A 22449-nucleotide genomic window follows, 5' to 3' on the forward strand; every position below is an offset into this window, starting at 1 on the left:
TTGCTGATTTAATTTTCTTAGATCTTTCAGTTTGGATGTTTTGAGAATAATCAGAAATCACTAAAAACCTTTCAGGTTAAGGCAGTTCAGTAGAAAATGTAGACGGGAAGCTATACCTGTTTGGGAATCTACTTAGAGGTCAGTTTCAGAAAAACCAAGATTTGACTCTCATAATGCTTGACTCATTAAATGAAGTTTAGACCTGCCTTTTATACATACTTGGACATATATCCTAGTGCTTATCATCTGTAATAGTTAATGTTTATAAGTTCTAATGAAATAAATCTTACTGTCCAGCACAGAAATAAAGATAACATTATTTGTCACTTCATGAATTTGAATACAATTTTAGTATAGGAGTGAGGAAAGAAATAGATTTAGCACATACAAGTGGTTATTCAAAGAATAGATAAACGTAGATAACTCCTGTAATACAAAATTTCAATTCTAAAGCTGGACTTCTACTATGCTACTGCAGAAATGTTAATTTACCTTATGGAATTACATCCTTTTTTCCTTCCATTCAGCTGTAACAACTTCTAAATGGGAGTTATTTGACCAGCATGAAGAATCAGAAGAAGAAGAAAATCAAAAGTAAGAATCTTAAGTTTTGAATATACTCAGTTTCTTATTGCATATATGCTTCCTTTTTTATTACGAGGTATGCTTAAAATAATAGGGAAGAGGAAAACTTCACAGTTGAAAAAACTTAAGCGGATCATTTGTAGTTCTTCATTGTTTATCCATGAATAAAGAGCTTTTGGTTTCTGGTCTTTCTGCATCTGGTTTCACTTTGCTTTTGAGTTTCACCTGCGTTCATTCCAAATCTTTGTCATCAAATATTGTTTTGGCTTCACAAAATGTGATTATTAAATATGAATGGGAAGGTTATGCTTTTTTTCTTTTGGATTGTACACTGTTAAAAAAACATTGCATTATTACTGTTCTGTTTTTTTAAATGTAAAAACCTCAGAACTAAGATTAAAAGGAAAAGAAACCTTTCCTTTCACACATAAACAAATTATAATTTTGAATTTTGCTCTTTGGTAATCACAGCAAAATTGTTTTTGTATTTGACGCCGAACGGAATGACAGGAATCCCTGCTCCCAAATTCTGCCAGTTTGTAGGAGCGTGTGATACTTTTCCAAATCCTTGCAAAGGAAGTTAATTTTTTAAATAGAAGAGATGGCATCAAGAACACAAAGTAGAGGTTCCTGTTTTGTTTTGCTTTTTAATCTTTGTTCTTTTATTGTTCTCAAGGGGAAGAGTGAACAGAGGGACCTTTGTGACCCAGCATAGTTTGTTCATTTGTATGGATTCAGTAATGGATGTTAGTAGCAGATTGTTAGGGAAATGTGATTGATCAGCACTCCTGGAAACAATTGGATACTATGAGGAAAAGTTGGCAATAGCAATGCCTTTTCAGAAATGTTGGTGTGACCAGAACAAGACAGCAATGTTTATGACAAAATATTTACAAAATAAATTAAAGATTTGGTTTGCTGATGGAAATAGCTGTCTGATGCTGGCTAGGAGTACAGGGATGTGAGCAGTTCAATTTGCTTTAAAAATTGGTTTTCTGAACCCTTTTTGTATCTATAATCCCGTCACTAATAACATCTCACCATTGACGAATCACTGCTTTAAAATTAGTATGTGTACTCATAAAATATTTAATTTAGGGGAAAGAAGGGATAAAAAAAACCTTTGCAGAACTCCAGTATTGTTTGGTTGGTTTTGTTTCTAGGTATTAATTTTTTTTTTTTTTGCGTAAATTTGATATGTGTTAATGTTTGCAATGTGAACACATTTTAGTGTTGACGGTAGAATAAATCATGTTCCTGTAGTAAAGCATGGGTCACTGAAAATTTAAGTTATGTTTTTGATTTTTCCTAGGAGCTCCAAATAAATCATAATAATTTTATGAATGTACAAAGCAAGGAAAAAATACTTTCACATACAACATTCTGAACCTTGAAGTTTTTCTGAGTCTCAATACTGCTCTCTAGTGGCTGAATTCAAAATGTCTTTTTGTTAAGGAGCAGCTTTTTGAAACTAGTTCTTGTATTTGTGGCAGAAATGTGATTGAAAAATAGATAACACTACGAAGGCTTTGGGAAAAAGTTCCAAATAGTAATTTAGCTTCATTTGTAATGAATTCTGTATGGGTTTAGAATCTTGAATTTCCATTTCTTAAAAGAAGAGCAAGATGAAGCTGTGATGAGATCTGAACCTAGAATTGGTAACTAAGAGCTAACGTCAAAACCAATTAGAACACACTGCTTGGGCCTTGAATAATTAAAATAGCAACTGTAAAATATGTATATATTTTAAGGTATCGAAATACAGCTCATTTAAAAAGTGTTAATATAGTTTAATATCTAGCCATATAGCTCTTTTCTCTGTATATATAAAAACGTGTATCTGTTGTAAACTAAGTATATAACACTATACGTACTATTCTGTGACCCACATTTTTCACTCTAGTGTCAGGGGTATTATTCCATGTCAAATATGTAACATATTTATCTGTTATATATTCATCATTGGTTGAAAGCAAGCATTCAGATAAGTGTACAAGGATATTTATCAAGGAATGTTGAAAATTGCAAAAAAAATACATATATAAATAACAGGCTGGAGTTGGTTAAGTGATTTCCATTACGTGGATACCACAGTTTAATTAACTGTGTCATGTCCTTATTCATCGACCCTTTCCAGAATAATCCTTCAGTAAACATCTGCATTTATATGTATACATACACACACCACATAGTTTAACCTTTAACCATTTTAAAGCATCTGAAACACTTGTAAAAATTTCATGCACCATAAAACAAGAAATTCTTGTGTTTTAAAAAATTAACTAAAAACTGCATTTTGGAAGTTTTTGGCAATTAATGAGAAATGTTAAGTGAAAGGTTTATTTCCAAAATGAAGATAGTTTGTTTTTTTTTAATGGTTGGTTTTGACTTTTTCCTTACCTAAATGTTGTATTGAGTTGTACCTTAAGGTGGTACTTACTAATGATTTGTGGGCTCAGAGAGTATCAAGTTTATAAAACATTTTAATAATGTCCTGGAAAGAACCTTTGGATGAGAAATTAAAAAGCTAGTAGCATGGTTTTTCTCTTAGTGTTATGTCTTTTCTGATTCTGTGTTGCTGGCACTTTATTTTTATCTGCCTTGCTTAAATATTTCTCATTCAGTGTGTGAGTCTTATCATCAGATTCTAAAATAATTAAAATTCTATTTGGAAAGAAGTTATAACGTTCTACATATTATGAATAGTTTTATATATATGTGTGTATATATATGTGTACATATATATGTATATATGTATGTGTATATGTGTATGTATATATATGTATATGTATATGTATATATATGTGTGTGTGTATATATGTATATATATATTCACTAAGAGGACTACTTACGGTAGAAGGTATGTAGTACCCAAATACTAACACAGAAGGGCTTATCAGGCTCAAATGTTAAAGGGAAATGGCATATTTTCTAGGCCATGCCAGTAATATTAGTATCACAATCAATATTGTTTATAAGGAATTTTGTTTATATATGTAAACATTTTGAGTTTGTTTGTACACGGATGACTGTTTTGCCCACATTCAGCACATACACATACACACACAGAGCCCAGTCTGAGAACACACAACTTTTCTTTGTAAGCCCTTTCATTCTTTATGCTTCAAAAACATTTTGTTAATCCTGTTTCAGCAGTGATGACCAGCTTTATACATAGTTGCCTACCTGTCTGTTTCCACTAGATTGCTTCTGGAAGGACAGAAGGAATTTTCTTTTTTGTATACCTACCACTGGTAGTCAGTTTTTCATTTTCTTATCTGACATAGAACCAGTCAGCTTCCAGAATCAACTATGACATGACTACCGTGTTTCCCCCAAAATAAGACCTAGCTGGACCATCAGCTCTACTGCGTCTTTTGGAGCAAAAATTAATATAAGGCCCGGTCTTACTTTAATATAATACAAGACCGGGTATAATATATGATATAGTATAAATAATATATAATACCGGGTTTTATATAACATAAGATTGGGTATAATACAATACAATACAATACAATACAATACAATATAATATAATAAAATATAATATATAATACAATACCCTGTCTTGTATTAATTTTTGCTCCAAAAGCCGCATTACTGCTGATGGTCCAGCTGGGTCTTATTTTGAGGGAAACATGGTAGTAGGGTGTGCCGCTATTTAAAATGTATACAGTGCTTTATTCTTAGGGTTATGTGCTAATCAAAAAAGGTCTTTACATGCTGCATTGATTGTCTTATAGCAGCTCTGTGTGCCTTGAGTTCATGTATTCTCTAGTTTGTAGGTTCTGCTGGAGGAAGGGTAAACATGGCTTTTTAAACATTAAGCTTTATGAAGTTACTCAGAATCGTCAAGTATGTAAAAATCATTGATTATTCATTTTAGTTAACTGCTGCAAAGAAAGTTTGTTGCAAAATGAAAGGCATACCTGATATTAACATAAGCAGAATTTGAAAAAGTATGACTGTGTTGAAGCTCAAAATTTTTCTATGGGGGAAGCAAAATTGTCTATATTATTTGATCAAATATTTTGTAAAAAATGTTTTAGTGATGAACTACCCTTTTCCATTTTGTTAACACTTAAGCTTTAAGGCAGTTTAAACCAGACTGTAAAATGTAACTTTTTTTTGCTGCCTTGACATACAATATATTCTGCTTATTTCCAAAGTCAAGAAGAAGAAAGTGAAGATGAAGAAGATACTCAAAGTTCCAAGTCCGAAGAACATCATTTGTACTCTAATCCGATCAAAGAAGAAATGACTGAGTCCAAGTTCTCTAAGTATTCTGAAATGAGTGAGGAAAAACGAGCTAAACTTCGTGAAATTGAGGTGAGTGTTGTAAAAAAGCTGAAACTACACTTGACTGGCCTTTCACTTTCTCCACTGAACTAGGCTCCCTATTGACATTAGGGTTGGTGTCTCCTGCTCCTTCTATGCCTGGAAACCATCACACGAGCTGCCTTCCTTCAGGCGTCGTGGTGCAAGCATCCCTTCTCCTGGTGTCATTTCCTTAACCTGCATTTGTTCCTTGGTTATCTCTGTTGTGATTGTACGTGTATTGTCATGTGTGTATTATGTTTTCTTTTTCTTGCTTGTTTGTTTGTTTAATGTCTGTATTCCCCACCAGACTGTGATTTCCATGGAGGGAAAGGAGTGTGTCTATCAACGGTTTGTCATTCTATCTCTACTGCCGGCACAGAGGAGATACTCTGAAGACAGTGATTCTAATGGGTAGCTTGTAGCTGGCATTATGCAATCCGTTACATGTTGAGTGCACATGGTATATAACTAAGACACGTGAGGTATTTTTTGACATGTTCAGGCTGTGTGTACATTTTATTACAATAGGCTAATTTTAAGTGTCTGCACCTGTAGTGATGGATGGGGACAGAGTAGACATTAAGTGGGGCTCAACACTAAGAAGGGGAACAACTTAGGGGAGAGTCCAGAGTATCTCAAACAGATTGTCCCTCTATCTCCTCTCCTTTCTCCGTGCCTCTCTTTATTACCAGAGGTATTCAGATGTGTTAGAGAGGGAAGGGTTTTATGATGGAACCTTCCTGTTCTTGCCCCAGGATGATGAAACATTCCCAGTAAATGTTAGCAGTAGTGTAGCAGTCAGTCCCAAATCTCAAAAGTGTACATGAGAGTGAATTTTAACACTGTCCATTCATTTAAGTGTTTTGGAATGCCTACTGTGCGTTAGCACTATTCCTCTTGTTCACTGTTAATATTTACCACATTTACCTTCCACTTCCCCACCTACTCACTGTTGGGCTATTACAAGTTCTTGCCTACTTCTTTCTCAGACATTACCAAGCCGAAAAGTTAACAGAAAGCATTTTGTTTTAACCTCACATAGAATCAATATGGTGTTAATTATACTTGGGGGAGGAGGGATTTTCAGAGTTAACACATTGATTCATTTTTCCTTGAATGTATTCAATTACATTCTTTATAAACTTTTAGGGGAATAAGTAAGGTGAGGTGTGTCATGAAGACACTCACCTGTTGACCTTTTTCAAGCTGCACATGTCCCTTCTCTCAGGACTCCTTCCAGTTTACTGAACTCTGCCTCACTGACCTAGTGGGGCTATTGGAGTAGAAACAAAAACTGGGCTCAGTAAAAATAATTCAAGTTACCTGCAAAAGGCCAGAACAGACTAATCGTTTTTAAATGTTCTGTTTCCTTGTTGGCTTAAAGAGAAGAAAGCTAAGAGAAGTAATTTAACCTTTTGTTAATTTGGGTAGTTACTATGAGCGTTCTTATTTCTACTCTGTATATGTGTGATAGGCATGTTGCACACACATCCCCGTACGTCACGTGCTCTTGACTGAGCTGGCACCCCCTTTCTCTGCTAGATACTGGCAATGGTTTCTCTTTTTCTCATTATGCCTCTTTCACATCTTACCCTTTTGAGATTTGGGCTGTGAACCAAATTCTAATTTTCAAATGTAGGTCTCTGGGGAACCAGACGTGGAATTCGTTATCATTGTGTTGAGATAATAAGTAAGTTATTAAGGGCATGAACCACAGCCCATGGTTTTCGAGTCGCGTTACGGCTTTGCAGAGAACATGTGGGGCCACACCTGCTAACGTGAGTTCTGCATAGCTAGGCTTGTCTGACAAGCGGCCCAACAAACAGATAAGGGGGTATTGTGTTGATGTTGTGTTTTGACTGAGGTTTTATCAGTTACTACTTTGCTGTTTATGTTTTTCCTTTTGTGTAAAAACGTGTGTAACGTTTCAAAGAAAAGAATTTTTCAGAAGAGGAGCACAGCAGTGCTTAAGAAGCTATAGTGATGAAAAGATTTATTATAAGACTGTCTTATGAAAATATTTATTATAAAAATGTGTTATTTCACAGCTCAAAGTTATGAAGTTTCAGGATGAATTGGAATCTGGAAAAAGACCTAAAAAACCAGGCCAGAGCTTTCAAGAGCAAGTAGAACACTACAGAGATAAACTTCTTCAACGAGTAAGGAATAAATACACTCAGTGATATGCATTTTCTGAAGTTACTTGTTAGACTACCTAGAATATTGGGGTACGAAGGAAAAGTAGACCTCAAATCATAACCTTTGATGTGTAAATGCTGGGTACTGGTAGACAATTAGGAACATTTGAAATTTGATGTTTTACAGTTATTTCAACTTGCAAAATGTTTAGGGCCACAGCTTTCTGTTTTATTCTGAATACTACCTGTGGACTAGAAAATCCTGCTAAGAGTATGCTTTCAATCTCGAAGACCCTATATATTTGTGACAATGAGACACTAGCAACTATGAGAAGTGGCACAGAGACAAAAAGATGGAGTTAGGGTTAGGAAGTTCATTTTGGACTCTTTTTCCATTGTTTTCAGGGAAGGACAGTAAGTGGTAGAATACCTCATCTGTGAATTCTAAGCTTTTGAGGGTCCTGACATTCTTGCACATAAAAATCATGTATATGCGGAGAATTTTAGAACAAGGAGGCCCGTGTGATAATTGAAAGACTCTAAGGATTTTATTGGGACTGCTGTATCTTGACTGTCATAGAAGATCATATAGAAAGGGAAACAGGAAAGCTAGAGGGAGATTGTAATTACTAGGAGGCTGTTAGGGTGGTGAGCTGGCGACGGGCAGCACTGACCGGCGGCTGTCACTGCACAGCCCTGGGACTCCTGGCATCCCTGCTGTGCACGTCACGGCAGGCCAATGCGGCTGCTGCTTCTCTGTGAAACTGGGCGGTTAGTCCCGATTGTGCAGGACTGGGGGTTAGATAACTGCTACTATTACACTTTATTAAAATCTTTAAAATATTTTAACTGTAGTTTGATTCCTATAAAATTATCAATCAGGAATATACATCCTACAGATCACCAGAGTAAGTCTCCTCAGCATCACTTTTAAAATTTTTACTCTGTATGTTTTATTTTGGAAAAAGATAAATGATATTTGTAAAAAGGTGTTTCGTATTGGTACCCCATGGATGCCTTTGGTGACGGAGGCAGGTGTTTGATCTTCATGGAATACTGTCCCTTGACTGTACCTCACTGGGTTCCGGGGGCAGTGATAATTGTATTATCATTTTACTTCCCTTGCCTTCCATGATTGCAGTGGGAAAGGAGGCTGTGTTTCCTGAAGGTCTACACCAGGGGCAGCAGACTGGTCATCACCCTGTTTTTGTAAATAAATCTACAGAACACAATCAGGCTCCTTCCCTTACAGACTGTCTGCGGGGACTTGGGGACTGTCGTGGCAGAGTGGCATACTTTTCAGAGACACTGTGTGACCCATGGACCAGAAACTGTTTACTCTCTGGCTCCTTTTAGAAAATGTTTGCCAACAGCTAGTACAGGCTTTTTATCAGTTGTCATAGCTTTCCGATGCATATAAATCATAGAGAAATTAAAGTCCTGTTAGTGAAGAGCTAAGCTGCCTTTGTGGCTTCGTTATCCCCAGCCACTCCTTTAGTTATGTAATCAACAGAAATCATAATTTAAGTGAGAAGTGGCAATTGTCGCAGCTTGGGGATAAGCAAAGAATTTATTTTTCTGGTTTATATAATTGTATAGTCATGTAGGCAGTCTGTACTTTCATAAATTAGGATTTAAAATTTCCCATACAATTGGTACTTGTTTCTCACTGATAAGATTTTCTTATTAATGATTATTGTGAATAGCTATTTCTCCTTTTCAGCCTATTGCTTTGGTAATAGCTTTCTTTTGATTAAATGAACTAACTTGGCTGAACAATTAAAATCACTACTGATTATTATAGTCTGAAATGGCAATGTCAGTGTATTGTTAGCTTTCCCTTTCTTTTTTTCTTTTTTTTTTTTTTGTGGGGGAACAGCACCCAGGGTAAGTAGTTATGAGCCTTGGCTCTAGCGCTGGGATCAGATCCTGATTTCAGTATCCTGTGGTACCCTGGGCATGGCACCTGACCTTTGAGTCTCATTTGCTACCTCTAGAATGAGGATAACAGTACTATTCAGTACTATGGGCGTTTGTAAGGATTACCTGAAATGTCTGTGGAAAGCTGTTTAGTAATTGCTTGGCCTGTGGGAGGCAGTCAGTGAATGTTAAGTTGCTGTCATTTGGTATCACTGTTTAGGATAAGTAGAAGAAATGACTAACTTTTCCGGAAGAGTTGATGTTTTTAAAAAAATGGTATCTCACACCATCAGTAGTGGTTTAAAAAGTAGTTAACTAGAAGAGAAACTATTCTATAAATGAGATTAACCCAGATTGGTAATTTTAATGACTAAATATTCTTTCTTTAAAAAAAAAACAAAACAGGAGAAAGAGAAAGAATTAGAAAGAGAACGAGAAAGAGATAAGAAGGATAAAGAAAAATTGGAATCTCGATCCAAAGACAAGAAGGAAAAAGACGAGTGCACTCCAACAAGGAAAGAAAGGTATAACATTTCTCATTTACTGCGCATGCTGGTTTCAGGATTAAGAATGATGTTCAGTTTTACAGTATTTTCATCACCGATTCCAGCAAACTAGACAAGTATTTTTCATGATAAACATGTTTGGCTCCTGCCTACAGGATGTGGAATTAGCTGAGAAATGGGACAGTGAGTTGGCACTCGGCTCAGTGAACTGGGGCATCACCCCTTTACGTGGTTCCTGTGGTACCTTAGGCTTAGTGCGGTGCTGAATTCAGTTACCCTATTAGGTATCACATTGAAGACTTAAATAACTCAGCAGTTGGCTAGGCCTTTCTTGTTGACTCCAGTGTAAGCATTTTTTCTGTGTGGAGCCTGCTGCCTGTAAACTTGAGTCTCCTGGCCGTTTCTCGAAGGGAGATTGTGTACATAGACTGTAAGGTCTTGCTCCTCACTTTGTTTTCACTCTAATAAACATCGTTTTTCTCTTAGCTTTTATTTCCTACTTTCGCAGTCCCCAAATCTCTGATTTAGTAGACACAATTGCTTCAGTTAGCAGAACTGAGGTTTTCCTAAGAAAAACCAAGTGACTGCAAATAAAATTCTGGTTTAGTCACTTTACAGACAAATAACATAGTTATACTAAATGGTTAAATAACAAATCTGTCACTTTTTTTGCTTTTATATTATTTGGCTATAATTTCAGATTTACAGAATTTACAAGAATAGTGTAAAGAATTTCCAGATATCCTTCACCCATGTTTCCCAAATGTTAAAATATTTCTACTTTTGCCTTATTTTCTTCTCTCCGCAACCATTTAAAGAGTAACTTGTTAACGCAATGCCCCATTTTCTTATATAACGACAATAAAAGTTTCAAGACTGGGAAATTAACATTAAAAAAACTTGTCAGAGAGCTTAATGAAATTTTGTTCATTGTCCCAGTAATCTCTTATAGCAAAAGAAAACCCGGTTTAGTTGAATTCAGTTTTTGTCTTGATCAACCTGTCTTTGAGACTTAATTGGTCTTGGTATAAAGGGCATTGAATGTTGTTGGAAAATAACATCAGTAAGGTTAGTGAAAATAAAGTTTGTTTAAACTGATAGGAATTAATAGCTAATTTAGTAAAAGGAAAATGAATACCTGATCCTTTGCTCACGTATGGCATGTTTTGGGGCTTTGTTCCATAGGAAAAGGCGACACAGTACATCCCCTAGCCCGTCTCGCAGTAGCAGTGGTAGACGAGTGAAATCCCCATCACCAAAATCGGAGCGGTCAGAGCGTTCAGAAAGATCTCATAAAGAGAGCTCACGGTCCAGGTCATCTCACAAAGACTCTCCTAGAGATGTTAGCAAAAAGGCCAAAAGGTAAATGCAAGTCATGTTTTGCAATATTTCAAACACCAATTTTTTTGTCATTCCATGAGTTTTTGAAAATAATTTGGTTGGTAGCCATTTTTTTAAAGGATTTTTGAAAACCAAAGAGACATGTTTTCATCTTAGATTATGCCTTTGCATCTCCCTATTACCAGTCTCATGACTAAAGCCCAAGAAGGCTTCCAACAGTAAGACCAGCCAAGAATTAGAAACCTCAGATCCAATGTTTCCTATGGGGTAGCTGCTTTACTTTTCATTCTGTTCTTCTTTAGTTTCTGTAGAATATTCTTTGATTTTTGTCAAGGCTGAAAGAAAAATCTATCTCCCTACCCTCCAGCAATCTTGGGTAGAAACTTGTGGAAATAAATACCATTTCTTCAGTGTATAATTTAGTGTGTTATGTACTTTTTTCCCTTGGAGTTCCAGAAAAGTGGTTCAGAAATGTTTTACTTTTATAGAGGAATTTTCCTGAGAGCTAACACTGCTTTATGTCTAAAACTTTATTGTTGTATCCATTTTTAGTAAAATCTTATAAAATCGATACATTTCTCCTTTGTGAAGAAATAAATGGCACTTGCATGTATATATATGTAAATGTGTTTATTTGTTTTGGTAGCCTTCATGAATAGCACTTACCAAAATTGTACTGTCTTAACCTGTTCCGTTGGATGATATTGCTGTAGTTGGTACTTTTTTCTTCAAGAAGATAGGCTTGAAAAGCTGCCGTGGTTTTTAAATTTTGTGAATTATATTAGATGCCGTTTTGAACTTTCTATTGCAGATTTAGAGGTTCAGACTTTGGGGGTTATCAGTAATTTGAGGAACTTGTTAAAAATACAAGTTCCCAGTCCTTACCTCTTGAGATTTTGATTCAGTAGAGCAGTGTGGTAACGCTCAGGAAACTGTCTTTGTAAGCAAGTGCACCATAACGCATAGGAAATAGACTCTGTGTGTGTGTGTGTGTGCGTGCGTGCGCACGCGTGCACATATATGTACACACACCTAGGCAAAGTATAAATTTGGGAAGTTTACTACCTTTTTTCATTTCAGTGACTTTTGTTGTGTTCCCTTAAAGCTCATTTTAGATAACTACTTTTAGTCACATGAGTACTTTGATAAATTGGTTTTGTTTGTTTCCTCAGGTCACCATCTGGTTCAAGAACACCTAAACGGTCTAGGCGCTCACGGTCTAGATCTCCTAAAAAATCAGGGAAGAAATCCAGGTCCCAGTCCCGGTCTCCACACAGGTCTCATAAAAAGTCAAAGAAAAACAAACACTGACATAAGTTTTTAAGATGCTGTCACTTATTGGAAATGCGATTTTGTTTTGTGCCTGAACGGTCTGTTTTTTTAAAAAACAAAAAAACAAAAAATCAAATGAAAGAGCATTCCTGGGGTTTTTGTTTATTTGTTTGTGAATGCATGTGTAAACTCATGAGTAACTGCATCTGTAGACCCGTCATTGTTTTTTATTGTATAAATTACTTTCATTGTGGCTGTTTCTCAAGATGAAGTTTTTATTGTGCTAATGAATTTCATCGGAAATGTGTATAATGGATCTGCTGGCAGTAGTAGTATTTTGTTTTAGGATGTTGTGACTTAGCAAAAATGATACAGATGTCTTCCTCCCTTTTGTAGCTTTGACAATTTGAATTAGATTTCAAATAAAATCTGAACAGAAAACTGTAATGTTGTTTTTTTGCCCTATTGGTGACATCAAGTCTCTTAAAATCCTACTGAGTCGAGCACTTCTGTTGTGTTTCTATACCTAATGCGTTTACAAGATCCGTTTTTCAAGTCGCTGCAGTTTTATATTGACTGAGATAACTGTCAAATTAAGGGACCCAAGACTCACGTTTGGTAGGTTTGCCAACTGATTTCTTGGAGAAGGTTCTCATGGGTCCTACTGGTACCCAGAGATCAAAAGACTAGGTGGGTGTGGCATGGTCTTTTGTTAATGAATGCCTGGCTAAAATGGTGTTTCTTTTTTCAAAGTAACAAAGTGATCTTGATACACTCAACCTATGTCCTGATCAACTACTTATTATTAGGGAAAACTTAAATATCCATCTTTGATTTCATCTTGTATCATGAAAGAAGTTTATTTATAAAAGAAGTTTTCTAACAATTTTTTGTTTGATTATTGTCCTTTTATAGCCCTCTGGGCTTTTAAACACTGGTATTAGTGTATTTCTACAAGGTTCTGTTTAAAGCACCTTAGTTTTTTTTTTTTTTTTAATTTAGTATAGTTTTAGCTTTAAGTTTAAAATTTAAAAATAAAATAGTTTTCAGGAAACCTAACATCCAGTGGATTATAAATTCAAGGTGGAAAAAGTTGATGTAAACCGTTAGAGTTGAAATCACTTTAGCAGTGGGAATAAAAATTGTTGCAGTATGAGGAAGTATGAGGAAGAAGTAAGAAAGTAAGAAGCCTTGTGTAACGTTAATCATAATGTTGCTATAAACGTGATGTAATATAGGTTATGGAGACTTGAACTGACACTGCTATTTGTGAGTCTGCTCTCAGGGTTTCATTTAGGCACTGTACTCTGCTTTGACTGGCTTTAGCCCCCTCAATAGGGGACTAATAGGGGACTAAATAAGAATGGAAGAGTATTCTAATAAGAGGTTGTTTTCAGTTAGCTTGCTTTTCAAGTTGTTTTTTTTTTATCTTTATCTTGCCTAGTCAAATATTAAATAAGCTGTGCCCATGATATGGGGAGTTACATTAGCTGAGCAGTGAGGCCTCCTGTTTCCAAACGGGGCAAACCTACAGTAGGTTTAGAAATGAGCCAATCAGATTCTTTTACTTCGTGGTTCTTACAATATGCAGTATTGCTTGAAAGTTATTATTTTATTTTTCACTCTAGTTTGTCCATATTAGGAAATGTTAATTTCTAAGTGTTGCTCAGAATAAACATGAACATTTGGTGCTGGTTTTCAAAAACCTACAAATATAGCCATTTGTAAAGTTACATGTTTTTCTCCCCTATTCATTGCCTTGGGAGAATGGAACTTTATATAATTACCTTTCTTTGCAAAAATAATAATATTGAGCTGCTGGTGATTTGGGCATTCCATAATTCATTTGGTATCTAGTCTAGACTTAGAAATAATTAGTCAGCTAACGATTTTGCCAGTAAAGTTGCAAGGAATATTTATTTCTCTCTGTCTTAAAAAAATATCCCGGAGAAGAAATTAATGTCAGTTTTCGGTGCTTGTTTGTAGTATTTTTTTCTACTGCAGTGGAATTTAACAGTTCTTTAATCTAGAACCAGTAAGAGCGAGCTTCCCTTATCTCATGGTGGGTAAGGCTGGCTTCCTTTTGGGCGGATGGCTGAGGATTGCTCAGGCATGACAGAATGTCAGGGAAGAATACGTTCTGGGAAGTGAATGTGTGTATTAGATTGTACTGCATTCTTTTTCCCAGAATTGCAAACAGTGTCTGGTAGGTTATTTCAAATTTTACTTAATGAGAAAATATCTAGAGTAAGCCTGTTTAATTCTCCATGGATTCTATGCAAGTTTAATGAGATCAGAAATTGGTGAATAGTAAGGGGGATAGATATTCTACCACATTTTTATAAATAGCACATTATTCATCTGTTTCCTATCCTAAAGGACGCTTTTAATTGTGTAGCAAAATTTCTGCAGGTTGACTAAAATGTTCACAGACAGCATTCTGGTTACAGGAACTGTCCTGTTCCAACTGTCCTCTGCCATAGCTGCGTGTAAGAGGACGTCCTGTTGTCTGCTTTTCCTACAGCACACGGCGTAAACTCTAAACAGGATTCCTTACCAGGTTAATACCATTTAATCTCCCTCTCTTCTGTAGGTGGGAGAAAGTAAGTAAATTAATCGGTGGTCTGTTTCTTACCAGAGAGAGAAGGAGAGACCTGTGATTAAAAGAATCATGCTTGTGATTTTTTTTTTTGACGATTAATAAGCATATGGGCCATTCTGAATTATAATGTGTGGAGAAGTTAGAGATGAAAGAATTAAACGAAAAGACCTAGCCCAAAAGAATGCTCGTATTTGGCTCAGAATGTTCTTGGCTTTTCTACTAAAATTGCAGAAATTATTATACACTGACCTAATTTTTCTTTATTGCAGACAATTCCTGTGGGTTTACCCTGAAACTTATCCTAAGTAAAGAATCTTAAAGGGAGGACATACTTGCTTATGACTTCTGTATTTTCCCCCTGAACTTTAATATTCTTAAGCATTTAAAAATATTTGTAAAAAATTCCAATCATGATTAATTTAGGTTTATTAGAAATATTATGTACTCCATGGTGGTGTAAGTTCTGAAAAATTATATGGCCATGATAATAGTTTGATTATTATAAACGAGAGCAAATTAATCTGTATTGCCAAAGTGACTTAACCTATTCAGGTGACCACAGTGTGATTTCTTTAGCAGAGAAAGTTGTTTAAAAAAAAAAAAATACTACAACTTTTCTAAGACTGCACATTGAAGAAATAAGAGCTTTTTTCCTTTGTTGTTTTCTATTATATTTTAATGGAAAAGCTAATTACAGAAAATTCAGTGTGGATACTAAAGAAAGCACTAGTGACTAAAATCTCAGCTTGGTTTCTTCATATTTCACATGCATGTTTCAGAATAGTGTTCAGGGATGTTTAATTCATTATTCTTTTGGCTTTTTTCTTTGTTGTTCTTAATCAGTTTCCCAGGACTTAGATAACGCACAAATACAAATCTGAGGGGAAGTGCTGTGTCATAGGAGAGCTGAGGAGGTGGGGACGTGCTGCTGTGCAGAGTGAACCGTGTTCTGTTGACAATTCAGTGCCTCGTGTTTACTCAGTACCACCTTGTGGAGCTTCGGTGTAAATGGACTGTGTGTATAACGGTTATTTATACAGTTTTGTAGACCTATAGATAAATGTCCTCACTCTCACATGGAATTGTGCTTGCAGTGTTTGTGATTTATCTTTTTACTTCAACAGGCTCTTGCACATTTTATCTCTGGTGATTTGAAATATCAGGAAAGACAATTTTTCAGAAATGAGAATATATAGTTGAAATCAGCTCAGCTGAAATATATTCTACAGCAAGACAATTTCCTTTGGGTGAACTGATTCCATAATTTAGTTAACTCTTTGTGTAAGGATCAAGTTTATTGTGGAGCTGCTTTCCAGACTGTCACTTTATAGTTTTTCTACATAAAGATTATATAGTTACAAACAAAGGTTGTGGAATTTCCCTTTTGTTGTTGTTTTTTTGACTTTTAATTTCTTTAATAAAATATGTTGTTTTCATAGCAAACTTTAGACTGTTCATGTAATTTCTCCATATAGTTTTTCTAATGCAAGCCCAGTAAACCGTATCTAGTTTTGGGCAGCTTTCTCCCAAGTGAAATAAGTGATGTCACATTTCTCTGTTGTAGCTAAAATGTCACTACATTTTACATGTTTAAACTACAATAAAATGTTTTCATGATAGATTAATCTTTTGATTAGGAAATTTTGTTTCCTTATTGGTTCCCCCCTTTTTTGAAGTTATTTTGTTCTGTTTTATTTTGTTCAGGAAAATTTCCAAATATATACAATAGTAGAATGAACATTCGTCGTTAATACCCATCGTCCAATAGTAGAATGAATATTTGTCGTTAATACCCATCGTCGTTAATACCCATCAACCTGCAAATATCAACCTAGTAGTATGTGTCTGTTTTGTTTCTAAAGCTTAATAACCACAGTACCATTATCATATTAAAAAAATAATACATTTGTTCCTTTTTAAAGTGTTAATTGTGGTAGAATACTCATAACAAAATGTACGATCTTAACCATTTTTAGGTGTACAGTTCATTAGTGTTAAGTGTATTCACGTTGTTGTGCAGCCAGTCTCCACAACTTTTCATCTTACAAAATTGAAGCTTTATCTATTAAACAACAACTCCCCATTTCTCCCACCGCCAGCAACTACCATTTTATTTTCTGTGAGTTTGACTACTTCAGATACCTCTTGAATCACATAGTACTTGTCTTTTTGTGACTGGCTTATTTCACTACATAATGTCTTCAAGATTCATCCATGTGGTGGTATGTGCATTGGTTCTTTAAAGCCTCCTTTTCCCTTAAAGTTTCTGTATTTCCTTATAGAATTTGAAAAGGATTTTCCCCAAATGGCACAGTAGTATTTACTATTTTGAGTAAAAACTTCAAAAGAAATCACAGTAATAACCAAGTATATATGCCAACTACCCCACACCACTTTCTTTACCATTTTTTATCACTTTTTATGCTGTATTCTCTTTAATGGGTATGTGGTGTAATTTAATCTCAACGCCTCATAGCATGGGGTACAAAATATACTTTCAAAGCAAGCTATGTGATTTTGAAAATTGTAGTGAATTACTATTAATGACCATACAAAGATGCTGGCTTAGTTTTATTTATTGTCCCATGAAAAGGAAACTCAAAGTTTGGCATTTAGTAAGCTCTGTGTTTGGATTAGATACTCATTTTGCTGTGGAGTCATATTTGGACTCGAATACCAGCTCTTCCCCACTGTGATCTTTCAGAATTTTCTTTTGCCTGTAAAATAGGGTGTTTATTGTAAGGATGAAATCACATATAAGTCACTGGCACATATTAATAGTTGTCATACAGAGGTATTGGAAATCAGTAAACATGCAGTATTCCTGAAAACCAGAGAGACAAACATCTTTTAACTAAAAGAGTAACACTACAATTCCATAGCACAACTTGAAAAGATACTTTCTTGTGCTCGATTTGTATTTAGTTAACAGAGTTTACAGACTTACACTTACAGATATGTTGGTTTATTGCACACTGAATATCACTTCATAATCTGCTGTCCCAGTCTTCTAGATGACATTAAATTCATTTGAGAAAAAAAGCATTTTTATTAAGTGGATTTAAAAACGTTCTATTAGTTGTCATTATAGGATTCCATTAACCAAAGTTCCTAAAGTAAAATCGAAATGTAAACAGCTTCAATAGGATATATGTGAAAGACTGGAGAACAGTATGAAATACAATGAAGCACTGGAGTTTTTGTCCAAGTTCAAAGTAAAAAAAAAGAAATCTATACAAATTACCAGAGCTGAGCAGCAATGTGTAGTTTCCACAAAATGGACACAGAACGGTATCCTGAGAACAGATAAAAAGAGGGGCAACGAGTGTCTGAACTCTACACACTGAACTCTTGTGTGTATTTGCAAATTATAGTTTGTATTTTCAGATTATGCAGAAATAAGAACTGTATCCTAAAATTACTGTAAGGACGGAGAGCTGAAACCATACAGAATTTGAAAAGGAAATTACACTTTAAATTCTACTCAGAAATAATGGCTTTGTAGCAGTGTCTCCATGACATTTGTAAAGCTCTTTGGCAGCATAGAAACTGCACAATGTAAATTTGGAAGAACAAAACTTTGAAAACATTGGTCCTCCATATAGCTAAAACATTGAAATTGAATAAGCACCTTGCTATACATTGACACTAGCTAAGCAGCCAAATAGTTCTATTTATGTGAAGTGCTATTAGATGATTTTTCTTACTCAGCATATTTTTATTGCACTGCAATGGCTATTGGGTGTGTGCAGTTTATTAAGAACATTTAGGAAAATGCTTTTCAGTTGGTTTTTGGCCATGCTACCATTTTAATAAAGGATTTGTCAAACTCTTCATTTCTTTCTGGGAAAATATCTGGGCCTAATATAGGCCTCCCGCTGGGGTGTCATGGCAGCAAAACCAACAGGTGTTCTAAGTAGATGTTTTTTATCCTCCAGTCACAGTAACATTTAGCTAACGTAAATTTCAACTCTAAATTTCAAGATCACATGTTTATTTCCTAGGGTTCTTATCCTCAACTTCTGATACATCCTCTGTTATTTTAAGAATGTTTCCTCAAAAAAAAAAAAATGTTTCCTCACTAGAAACGTGCACCTCCAGCTCTGTGCCAAATACTATCTATGTGAGTGCAGGAAGGCAGAGGACACTCACCAAGGACTCCCCAGTGGCATCACGTCTACAAATGCTGGTTTCATTCCCCTAAAAACATGCTGAATCTCAATCAGCAGGCATATGTTAGAGACAAGTCTTAGTGGAGAATGATTTTTTACTTGTTTATTCTCCTGACTGACGTGGAACTCATCAGTGCCTCAGAATATGTTTTTGCATGTATTTTGTAGTGAAACTAGTCTTTATTTTGACAATTATATAATAAAACCACAACAGTGTGTGAAGAATGAGAGAAAGGTTTGGTGCTAAGATAAAGAAGTACTGCTTATTGTGTATTTCAGAGGTTATAATACCATTCATGATAAGTTGGAGAATTCAACCATCTCGATCTGTTGAGTGTTTCTGGAACAGCTTATTTGATACTATTCTTCATGAGTAAGATCTTGGCACGCACTGGTGCTGTCCTCCCCCGTGAAAGATCTGATGATTGTCTTCAGGTGCCACAGCCTATCACGGTGGGACTGAAAGCACTTGGCTACACAGATGGCCTCCTCTGTGTCCCTTGTGCCTCAGGTGTCCTTATGTAATTCAGATGAGAGGCCAACGGCCTGCAGCCTAGTTTAAGTGCGAGTGTACTAATACCCGCCCCCCTGTAACCTAAACACTGGCCTTTTGTCAGTGTACCTTGATGTGTCCTTCCATGCCCTCTGGGGACCCAGCGGCCGGTGAGGACCTGCAGAGCAAGCTCGTTCCACCTGTGTGGAAGAAGGCTTAGCTCTGGAAACATACCTTTTCGATGAAGATGGAGGAGGAGATGATGTACTTTGGGAGAAAATAGAGGACTTGCCTTGCCCATTTACCCCTTCTGATTGCATGGCAGTACTTCTTTCCTCCCCACTTTCTTTGAAGCTTCTCTTGTAGAATGTGTTGCAGACGAGGTAAATATGATGAGCTGTCTGATCTTGGCTGAAATGACATTTCTCTAACCGATTACTTTGGCCAAGACACTACCCAGTGCAATAAGACAGTGGGCAGGAACGTGAAGTATCAGGTGTTATCACTTCCACTGTCTCCTGCATGAGTGAGTCCAGTTGAACCTCAATGCATTAGAGCCTTGGATATTTTGGGTGGGATGTGAGTTTAAAAGATGAACTGACCGTGATCATCTTGAATAAACCTGGATTGGCTCCTACATGGCTTGATAGGCAGAAAGCTCACAGAAGCTGAGCGGCCCCCTGAAGACCCAACTCTTTTTTTTTTTTATTAGTTTCAGGTGTACAAGACAAGGTAATACTTAGACGTTCATCATTTATATCCCTCACACTGAACCCCCCTCCCCCCATCCACTATCCCTCCGACCTCACACCGAGCCATCACATTATATATATAAAATTATAGTTGGCATTCATTAATGTTTAGCTTCTGGTGTACAATGCCATGATCAGGCATCTACAGTATCCCTGAGGTGAGACCCAACTCTTGTATTTTGTGGCCCCACAGACCTGGCCATCCATCCAACGTGACACCTGGACCCCACCGGCCAAGAGACCACCTTCAGCCTTCCTCTGCTGCAACGCATAGTCCAGTCATTTCCCAGCTGGGTGGCCTGGGTCAGGTTGCCTCAAAGGAGGCATGGGCATTTCCTGGAGGGCAGCACGCGCGCACCGCCCGCTTCACAGGGTTCATCTCTGCGCTGGGCACTGCTGTAGCAGCTGAGGAGCAGGATGATTGGTCCTGGTGGACCTATATAAGACAGCTGGTGATCCTTTGTCATGGAATTAACGTACTAACTGAGGAGCCACACAAGACTGTTTTAGAGGGTAAAATGACAAAAACACCCAACGGTGGTGAGACAGAAAGTGGGTGAGGTGCCTTCTGTAGAAAGGATAGTCAAGGCCTCCCGACACTGGTCTCATTTAAGTGGAGACCCAATGTGTGGACAGAGCCCCAGAGAACAGTTTCCAGGCTCTCGGCCTCACGTGGAAAGGTGCTGGCTCGGATAGTAGTTGGCCATCAGCTGTGGCTGGTTGGCCATCAGCTGTAGCCATTGAGCCATTGGCCACTGATATAACTGCCGCGGCTACGGAGGGGAGCCGAGGAGAGTGAAGGAGGAGACTGGAGGAAAGTGAAGGAGAGTCAAAGAGTCAGTCGGTTGGCAGAAAAGTGGACAGCAGGTCGCACGTCGTGTAAACCCAGCCTCCAGTGAGACCATAGTGGTATGACCCCTACCTATGGCTCCGTGGGTGTTCCTTTTTGACCTCACCATGTCCTGCCTTCTTAGTGGGGAGCAGGAGCTGAGACCCGGCAGGACGCCCCGCATGACAAATGGCGCAGCGAGCAGCATCCCCCACATGACACATGGCATAGTCAGCAGGATATGGCGCCGGCCAAAGTTCTCCGAGGGGTGGTGGAGCAGTTTATATGTATAAAAACTCAGTCTCGTAAGCAGGGTATGGTGCGGGCCGAAACTCACCAAAGGATGGTGGAGCAGTTAATGCGTACAAAAGTTCAGCTTCAGGAGCCTGCGAGAGGCGAGGCGCCGGGAGCGGGAGGCGCAGTCTGCCTGGGAGACTGGAGCCTCCAGATGGTAACCCCTCCCTCCTGGCCATAGAAGGCGTCACCTTCCTTTTAGTAATGTGCTGCTGCTGTAGGCTCTGAGGGTTGCGGACGTCTTACACAGAGGCCACCACCCACTCAGACCCCTGGCATGGCGAGCAGGATTCCGACCAGGTAGGAATGGAGTCTGACTCTGGGCAGGAGGACAGGTGGCCCCCACACAGTGCGTGGTGTCCGGTGGCCACTGTTCTCAGGATTTGGACCCCCAAGGAGGGGTGGGAGGACATGGATGGCTCTCTGGCCAGCGTGGAGAGGGCCCTGCAGGCTCTGGCTGAGCAGTTGCTGGAGGAGGAGAAGGCTACAGTCGGCTGCGTGGGCTGGATGTTCCTCATGGCCTTGAGTCTCAACATGGAAAATGCACTTAATGAAATGGCCCAGGTGTCGGACCAGGTGTCCCGGTTGGAAGCGCTGGAAGCTCGGTTGGAAGCGCTGGAAGCTCGCGACCACCTGTTAGAAGAGGGGCCCCACAGCGGAGACTCTGAGGTAGAGGCGGAGGAAGCGAGTGGAGACAATGTAGCTTCCAACCCCCAGGCCCACCCAATCTTGAAGCAAAGGGTAAAACGTGAGCAACCTTTAGGCCCCAGGGGCGTTGCTGCCGGCAACCCAGCTGTGACTGAGTTCACGACCTACACCCCTTACACTCCCACTGAGTTGCAGGAGCTGGGGAGGCCGTACAGACAGCGCCCTGGAGAGCCAGTCTCGGCTTGGCTACTTTATGGGATGAGGGAGCAGAAAACATTCTCTGCTCCCCAGGCAAGATGGAAAAGCTAGCCTTTGTGACAGTGCATCCGTCCCTGCGACAGAGGTTACAGAACTGCCATAGGTTGGCCCAAGACCAGGGCAACCACACTCTAATGGAGTGGCTCACTGCTGCGGTACGCACAGTATGGGGACAGGCTGGTGAGCTGCCAGACACTGTGAGTCAATGGCAGTCATATACGGAACTCATGCAAATCATCCGTGAAATGGGTATAAGACATGCCATTTTTAACCTTAACATACAGGGGCCGGATGACGAGCTTTTACAGCCAGCATG

At 37.9% G+C, this 22449-nt stretch overlaps 1 protein-coding gene across 4 annotated transcripts in view; it reads left to right on the top strand.

Moving 5' to 3' along the window:
- Positions 1–16307, top strand: part of U2SURP (U2 snRNP associated SURP domain containing) — a 47902-nt gene extending 31595 nt beyond the window's left edge. For all 4 annotated transcript variants that reach the window (XM_081068560.1, XM_081068561.1, XM_081068562.1 and 1 more), the window contains 6 exons: positions 528–594; positions 4758–4917; positions 6957–7067; positions 9372–9490; positions 10658–10834; positions 11986–16307. In XM_081068560.1, coding sequence (XP_080924686.1) covers positions 528–594; positions 4758–4917; positions 6957–7067; positions 9372–9490; positions 10658–10834; positions 11986–12124 — 773 coding nt within the window. In that variant the 3' untranslated portion in view covers positions 12125–16307. The remainder of the gene's footprint in view (positions 1–527; positions 595–4757; positions 4918–6956; positions 7068–9371; positions 9491–10657; positions 10835–11985) is intronic.
- The last annotated feature ends 6142 nt before the right edge of the window (positions 16308–22449 follow it).

The sequence above is a fragment of the Rhinolophus hipposideros genome, assembly GCF_964194185.1.
Source record: "Rhinolophus hipposideros genome assembly, chromosome: 2".
Taxonomy (NCBI): Eukaryota; Metazoa; Chordata; class Mammalia; order Chiroptera; family Rhinolophidae; genus Rhinolophus; species Rhinolophus hipposideros.